We start from the raw sequence: 8,158 nt of genomic DNA, 5'->3' as shown, positions 1-8,158 counted from the left end.
TGGAGGTGGGGGGAGTTTTGTGCTGGGTATTGCAGCTGCAAACAACGATGAAGTATTCAGATATGAAAGTGAACTTTTTTTGGAGCAAAAATAGCTGTTGTCACATTGAAGCTGCAAGCAGAAAAGAGCTGGTTACTTTACTTCTAAATGTTGCTCTTTTGCTCTCAGACTGAGTCATCTGCCCTGCCCCTCCCCCAGCTCCTGACTCCCTAGTGGCTTAACACTGACCCCAATCTTTGGAATAAGACTAGAGTGAAAGGGCCTGATCCAGAGCCTTTTGAAGTAGATGAAATGACCCCCAGGACTCCAGTGGGCTCTGGATCAGGGCCTAAATGAGACAAACTCCATCCTGGTGATTTTCCTTCTAGGCTTTGCTCTTTCTTTTAGTCCAGTCTAGCAGAGGGGCTGAGTGAGTCTGTGCTGTCTCTGCATTTCTATAGGCAGACTCCTGAGGTGTTGGCTATTACTCCACTTTAATTCTAGCAACCTCTCATTGACTTCAGTAGGATTTCACCCCAGCAGGGACAGATTAAACACAGAGTAAACCCCCGATGAGCTTTAATCTGGTAGGAGTCCTGTCACCAATGCATTGAATTGCAGATGGCATTGACCCGGGAAAGTTTTCAAAAGTGACCAGGGGATTTAGGAGCACAGGCCCCTTTGACTATCAGTGAGACCTGTGCTCCTAAATCTCAGAGGTGTAATGAGTCATTCAAATTATTCCCTCCACTGTGCATCAGTTTTCACTCACCCGTATGGAATTTCATCCGCTATGGTGCTGCCCAGGCACCTAGCTATCAGGTCCCCATGGTCTTCTCTAGTCACAACTAACCACCTGTTGTTCTTCTGAATATGTTGTTTACAGCCTTCTCCAGACAATTAATAAATACACTAACCTCAGACTGGATATGGAACATTTCACCATGATCAAAATCTATTCTTATTCTCAGTTTTCTCTCTCAGCCCAGGACTGGACTTAACCTCACCTCTCTTAATAAGTGCTCGATTCGGAGGGGATGTAACCATTTCAGATAGCAAGGGATTTTGCATTAGTGAGGTTGTACTGTAATGCAAACACTCATATTCTCTGTGTATATATAAAGTCTGCTGCAGTTTCCACGGGATGCATCCGATGAGGTGAGCTGTAGCTCACGAAAGCTCATGCTCAAATAAATTGGTTAGTCTCTGAGGTGCCACAAGTCCTCCTTTTCTTACTGTGACAAGAGAGAGTTCAGAGTCGTGTGCGGCCTTGTCCGGAAGCTCAGGAGCAATGCAAGTTTCCCCTTTAGCATTCTACTACAAGAGCTCAGACAGGGCCTTGTGCAGGCAACGAATGGGGTTTATTGCCATATAAAGCCAAGTCTATCCCCAGCCTCTTGTAGGCCATGCCCTAAGAGAGGCCCCTGTCCTGTACGCGGCCATCTCACTACAGCCCAGCCGGTGGCATGCAAAGATTACTACCAACGAATACGTTTGTTACCCTGTCGGCCTCTCTCCACACAGTGTGCGATTGCGTCACCTGCTTATTGTGTCTTGTCCTCAAGGTGCAAGCTCCTCAGGACAGGGCCTCTCCGTTACTAAGGGCAAGTCTACACTGAAAACGCTGCCTTGGTCCACCGTAGCGCTTTAATGCAGACGCTTTAAGCCGCTGGGAGAGAGCGCTCCTGGCAGCGTAGTTAATCCACCTCCCCACGAGGCGGGAGCTGTGTTGACAGGGGAAGCTTTCCTGCTGCCACAGCGCTGTTTACACAGGGCGTGAGGTCGGTATAACTACATCGCTCAGATGCAAGGATTTTTCACACCCCTGAGCGATGGGGTTATCCCCATATAGGGCTGTAGACCAGTCCTAAATATGTGCCCCATGCCTGTGCACAGAAAGATCCCAGTCACATTCATGTCCCAAGGCACCAGCACAATACAGATATTCCTAGTCCAATGATTGTGGTTCTGTTGCAACTAACACAAAATATTAAAAGTAAGAATACCCAGGTGACGGGGAGGCCAAAGGGATGCAGAGCCCAGCTAGCAAACAAGCAGTTGTTTGGCTTATTTTTCAGTTTTCCTATCCCAACCTCTCCTTCCATATTTAAAGCAACCCCTCAAGACACCATATATAATTAATAAAATATATAGTTATTTATTTATGAACATGCCGACTTCCAGAAAGTGCCTGCTATAAAGCACCAAGTGCAACATGTATATATTCAGTATAAGTCCAGCTACAGCAGCTGCTCTGGATCTATCCAGCATAAACATGAGGCAAAGATTATATAACAGACCTGCTGTCTCACTCTCCCTCTCTCTCACACGCACATCAAGGTAGTCTCTGAACATTCATGAGTCAGTGTGATCAAAAAAGTGATCCAGTTTAAAAAAATAAAAGGGATGAGATAAGCCTCTTCTGGCAGAAGAGTCAAAGAGTCCCATGCAAAGTGAACAATAGAAGCCAGTGATGGACGAGGCCCGCTGCAAAGAGATACTTTAACCATCGTTTTGTGACTTGTTCCACATGGTTGATTCTGTTTCTGCACAGGGCTTGAATCGTGGCGCTGTTCTTTGTATCCAACCTGAAACTTGCAAGCAGGTTTTCAGCAAGGGAGTTTGCCACCAGAACCCATTCCAACCTTGCCCTGAAGGACTTCCAACAGGGAAGTGTCAACGCTGCTTATTGTACTGCTCACTCAGACTGAACTCCACCCTTGTGCAGCGGGCCAGCACAAAGCATCTACACTCCTTCAATCCCATACCAGTGGGCTTAGGCTAGGCAAGCTCAGGTAGAGGACGTGAAAGGGCAAGTCAGATGTAAGCAATGCCTAGGCCTAGTGCTAGCCCTCTTCCCAGGGGTAACTTTCACCCTGAGGGCACAAACCTCTTGGAGAACTTAAGGCCAAATCATGGCCCCATGAAAGTCAGTGGCAAAATTCCCAAAGATTTCTATGGGATCATGATTAAGGTCTAGCTCAGTTCTAGGGCACCTCAGAATGTAACAATTCGATTCTGAATGTGAGAGTATATTGCTTCTAAATGGAAACATTCATTCAAAGCTGCGGGAGACTCTGTTTGGGCACCTTTATGTCCCAGCTGGGAGGCTTTGTGGTCATTACAATCACTGAAGAGGAGAATGTTCCTTTTTGGTCTCTGTCCCACTAAGCTGTCTCAGTGGATATTGGTCCATGAATAGAAACATTGTCCAAAACTGCAAGAGAGCTACTGATCAACTGCAGATACTTCAGGTTCAGTGCAGTCCAGTAGTGATGTCCCCAGGTGGATTGCTGAAGTCTCAGGCTGGAGATGTGCAGGGGTAAATTAAGGCAGGATTCTTGGATCCAGTCCCCCCGTTCCAAAAGGGGACCAGAGAGTCAGAGCAACAGGCTGATTGCTGCCAGCAGCCTGATGAGGTGGGAGAAACAGATGAGTCTTTGCAGGAGCCAGTAAGGACAGTCTGTCTGGGGGAGGCAGTCTCTCTCTAGAGGGCCCATTTGGTCTGAAAGCACCCTGGACAGCAAAACAGATTGGGCCATGACACAGCACACTGGGGTCTTCTACATGTGACATGGGATTGTCCCACATTGGGGTTTGTTCTGCTCCTGATGAATTGAATCTTCATTCATTTCTTTACAGATCAGAGCTCTTACACTTGTGCGGAGCTGCCTGTGGTTCAGGAGGCCAATCTACCAGCACTGGTGCTGTCATGGACTAGATGGGTGAGTAGTCGTGGAACAGGAGTTCTGCAAGCCAAGGTGGGGTGCTACCTGGGGCCCCACAAGAACTGAACCCTTCTAAGGAAGGGTGCTATGGAAAGTCCCCAAGTGCAAGCCTAGAGTGGATGCATTTCCCTATGGGTGCTCTCCCTCCAAGTTTCCCCCAGGTGACACGGGTGCTGACTTAAAGGCGGGTGGGTCAAGCACAACTTTCCATTTCCCAAAAGGGCCCAGGAAAGGCAGTTGCTGAGTGGGATCCCACCCAGGTCCCAGATCAGAGTGCTGTGGAGGGGGAAGCTGCTCCTTCTCACAGGTCCCAGCTGAAGTGGGTGCGCCTCCCTCCCACCCACCCAGGATGGTGCCCCTCACTATAACAAGGTGCCCCCCAGCACAGGGGTCCTGCCCTCCCACCCACCCGGGATGGGGCCCCTCACAAGGACAAGGTGCTCCCCCCAGCACAGGGGTCCTCACCTCCCTCCCACCCACCCGGGATGGGGCCCCTCGTGAGGAGAAGGTGCCCCCCCCGGCACAGGGGTCCTCCCCACCCAGGATGGGGCCCCTCGCGAGGAGACGGTGCCCCCCCCGGCACAGGGGTCCTCCCCACCCAGGATGGGGCCCCTCGCGAGGAGACGGTGCCCCCCCCGGCACAGGGGTCCTCCCCACCCAGGATGGGGCCCCTCGCGAGGAGACGGTGCCCCCCCCCGGCACAGGGGTCCTCCCCACCCAGGATGGGGCCCCTCGTGAGGAGAAGGTGCCCCCCCCGGCACAGGGGTCCTCCCCACCCAGGATGGGGCCCCTCGCGAGGAGAAGGTGCCCCCCCCCGTACAGGGGTCCTCCCCTCACACCCACCCAGGATGGGGCCCCTCGTGAGGAGAAGGTGCCCCCCCCGGCACAGGGGTCCTCCCCACCCAGGATGGGGCCCCTCGCGAGGAGACGGTGCCCCCCCCGGCACAGGGGTCCTCCCCACCCAAGATGGGGCCCCTCGCGAGGAGACGGTGCCCCCCCCGGCACAGGGGTCCTCCCCACCCAAGATGGGGCCCCTCGCGAGGAGACGGTGCCCCCCCCGTACAGGGGTCCTCCCCACCCAGGATGGGGCCCCTCGCGAGGAGAAGGTGCCCCCCCGGCACAGGGGTCCTCCCCACCCAGGATGGGGCCCCTCGCGAGGAGAAGGTGCCCCCCCTGGCACAGGGGTCCTCCCCTCACACCCACCCAGGATGGGGCCCCTCGCAAGGAGACGGTGCTCCCCCCGGTACAGGGGTCCTCCCCACCCAGGATGGGGCCCCTCGCGAGGAGACGGTGCCCCCCCCGGCACAGGGGTCCTCCCCACCCAGGATGGGGCCCCTCGCGAGGAGACGGTGCCCCCCCTGGCACAGGGGTCCTCCCCTCACACCCACCCAGGATGGGGCCCCTCGCGAGGAGACGGTGCTCCCCCCGGCACAGGGGTCCTCCCCACCCAGGATGGGGCCCCTCGCGAGGAGACGGTGCCCCCCCTGGCACAGGGGTCCTCCCCTCACACCCACCCAGGATGGGGCCCCTCGCGAGGAGACGGTGCTCCCCCCGGCACAGGGGTCCTCCCCACCCAGGATGGGGCCCCTCGCGAGGAGGCGGTGCCCCCCCGCCGCTCTCAGGCCGGGGGCTGCCCCGGCGGGCTCCTCTTGAAGGGGGACTCGGGCGGCTCCGGGGCGGCGCCCCCCCGGCCGCGGCGCAGCCGGCCGGCCGCCCAGGGCACGCAGCCGCCCAGCGCCGAGGCCAGCAGGGCGGGCGGCCGCGCCTTCCGGGAGCGCCGCAGGCTCTTCTTGAGGCGCTGCCCGTGGGCGGCCAGGCGGAGCTGGGCCTGGCCGGCGCCGCTGCCCAGCCGGGCCAGGCTCTCGGCGCGGCCGGCCAGGCGCAGCTCGGCCTGCACCAGGACGCGGTGCAGCTGCTGCACCCGGCTCTCCAGCTCCAGCACCAGCCGCCGCCGGGCCTCCGCCTCCAGCAGCCGCCGCCGGGCCTCGGCCAGCTCCAGCCCGGGCAGCGCCGAGCCGCCCGCCGCCGCCGCCTGCGCCCGCGGCCGGGGCTTGCCCGCGCCGGCGCTGCCGGGCATCGGGGGCTCCTGCTGCTCCCCGCTGCCTTCCCCTGCGGCTGCTCGCTTCGGCCGGGGGGCCCCGGCCAGCATGAGCCCGCCGCTGTGGCAGCGGCGCCGGGCGCCGGCAGCCCTTATAAGGGGCCGGGGGGCTGGCGCGGAGCTGAGAGATGCTTCCCCGAGCCAGTCACCGGAGCCGCAGCGCCCCCGCCCCGCCGCCCCACCCGCCGCCAGGTGCCTTCCCCTTCCCAGCCCCCTCGCACCCCTGGTCCACTAGCTTCCCCTCTTCTCTGCAGCCCGTTCCCAGCCCCCCTCGCTCTCAGGAATAAACTCCACGTGAAGGAAGGAATTTACAAACTGGGTTCAGAAGAAAATTAGACAAGTTCCGCGGGGGAGGGGGGATATCATCAGTGGCTATTAGCCAAGATGCTCAGGGAGGCAACCGCATGCTCAGGATGGCCTGAAACCGCTGATTCTCAGAAGCTGGGGCTGGACAACAGGGGATGGATCACTTGATAACTGCCCTGTTCTGTTCCTTCCTGCTGAAGCATCTGGTACCGGCCGCTGTCGGAAGACAGGATACTGGGCTAGGTGGACCGTAGGTCTGACCCATTTTGGCCATTCTTATATTTGTATGAATTCTGAGCACAAACACGGCTCAAGCAGCCCTCACGACGCTCCCCAAAACCTCAGCCCCACACACCCCATACCCTGACCTAGACCCACAGGCTCTATGCAGGCATACACCCCTTCCTCAAACACACATCCTTACCCAAGCATACACACCCTCCCCATACACACACACCCTGTACAGGTGTACACCCCTTCCATAAATACCTCTGTATCCATACACGTCCCTTCCCCAGACATCCCCCCACCCATTCCCCAAACCCACACTCTCCTCAAATGCAACACTCTCCTCACACACTCACACTGTTGTATTCTCTTCTGTTCAGGCCATGCCCATCACCTTGGCGTCTGAGGGCACTAGCCTTCCCCCAAACCTCCCAGACACACACTCCTTTTTCCCCACACAGCTCTGCTTGACATTGAATACTCTGCCCTAAGTAATGACTTTGTGTTCCTGGAATGGTGATGGTTATTGTCGTTTAACTCTGTGGGTATCATCAGTAAATAGACTGAAGGGAAGTGAGGTGGGCAGGGAGCTGACTAGAGACTATCTTGCGAGGCACCTAGAGACATCTGATATGCCTTCAGAGCTCTGCTGAGATGAATATATACAGCTTAAAATCATCTCTATTTACCAGCCTAGCCATGAGAAGAATTCTTTACATTTGACATTGTTTTTGGTGCATTTATTCTACAAACCTCCTCCATTCTTCTCCCCTCGTGAGATTCTTGGGTGCGGTAGGGCCTCAAAGGGCTTAATAGAATAGGGATTTCTTTCCAGGATTTAGTGAGACAGTTAACGAAGATTCTGGGGCTGATGGTTTTTTTCTCTGCAGTTTGCAGAATTCAGGTGTCTGAGCGTCTTGCCATGCTACCGGAAAGAACAAATGGAGAGGCTACCACAAGCCTGATTCAGTTTCTCCCAGGCCTGTAGCTTCAGGCATCCTCAGTTCCAGTGTTTGAGTTTAGCCATTGGAAGGTAGAGAGAAGTTGATCCCTTTGCAGCTTCCTCAGGGAAATGTTTTGCTAAATCTATACGGGCTGTGGATCACAAAGGCAAAATATCTGCTCTTCAGATGTAATGCTATGAGCTAGGAGGGAAAGTCAGACCGACAAAGCAGGGGTCAGCAGTAACTAGGAAGGGGGTGAGCTCATTCCAGGATCCCCTTATTGCCCAGTGAGGGTGGTCCCCCATCTTCATAAAGATGTTCAGTAGGAAAATAAAGGTGACTTGTCAATAGAGCCTAGTGGCCTGGAACTGCAGATCCTCTGTTTCATCATTCACACTGTCATAAATATAAAGGAAAGGGTAAACCCCTTTAAAATCCCTCCTGGCCAGAGGAAAAATCCTCTCACCTGTAAAGGGTTAAGAAGCTAAAGGTAACCTCGCTGGCACCTGACCAAAATGACCAATGAGGAGACAAGATACTTTCAAAAGTTGGGAGGAGAGAAACAAAGGGTCTGTGTCTGTCTGTATGCTGCTTTTGCCGGAGATAGACCAGGAATGGAGTCTTAGAACTTTAGTAAGTAATCTAGCTAGGTATGTGTTAGATTATGATTTCTTTAAATGGCTGAGAAAAGAACTGTGCTGAATAGAATGACTATTCCTGTCTGTGTGTCTTTTTTGTAACTTAAGGTTTTGCCTAGAGGGATTCTCTATGTTTTGAATCTAATTACCCTGTAAGGTATCTACCATCCTGATTTTACAGAGGTGATTTCTTTATTTCTATTAAAAGTCTTCTTGTAAGAAAACTGAATGCTTTTT

General features: G+C 54.9%; 1 protein-coding gene across 1 annotated transcript; it reads right to left on the bottom strand.

The window, feature by feature from the left end:
- Positions 1-4,819: 4,819 nt before the first annotated feature.
- TRNP1 (TMF1 regulated nuclear protein 1) lies at positions 4,820-5,905 on the bottom strand. The gene has a single exon (XM_084609771.1). It carries the CDS (start codon positions 5,854-5,856, stop codon positions 5,326-5,328), a length of 531 nt encoding a protein of 176 aa, XP_084465897.1. The 5' UTR covers positions 5,857-5,905; the 3' UTR covers positions 4,820-5,325.
- Positions 5,906-8,158: the final 2,253 nt, after the last annotated feature.

Source organism: Lepidochelys olivacea (genome assembly GCF_965140295.1).
Source record: "Lepidochelys olivacea isolate rLepOli2 genome assembly, chromosome: 19".
Taxonomy (NCBI): Eukaryota; Metazoa; Chordata; order Testudines; family Cheloniidae; genus Lepidochelys; species Lepidochelys olivacea.
The sequence above is the reverse complement of the archived record's forward strand: the minus strand, read 5'-3'. Positions and strand labels throughout refer to the sequence as shown.

What these genes read in the sequence shown, in the direction of transcription:
- TRNP1 (XM_084609771.1), bottom strand. Translation starts at nt 5,856, where the DNA reads ATGCTGGCCGGGGCCCCCCGGCCGAAGCGAGCAGCCGCAGGGGAAGGC.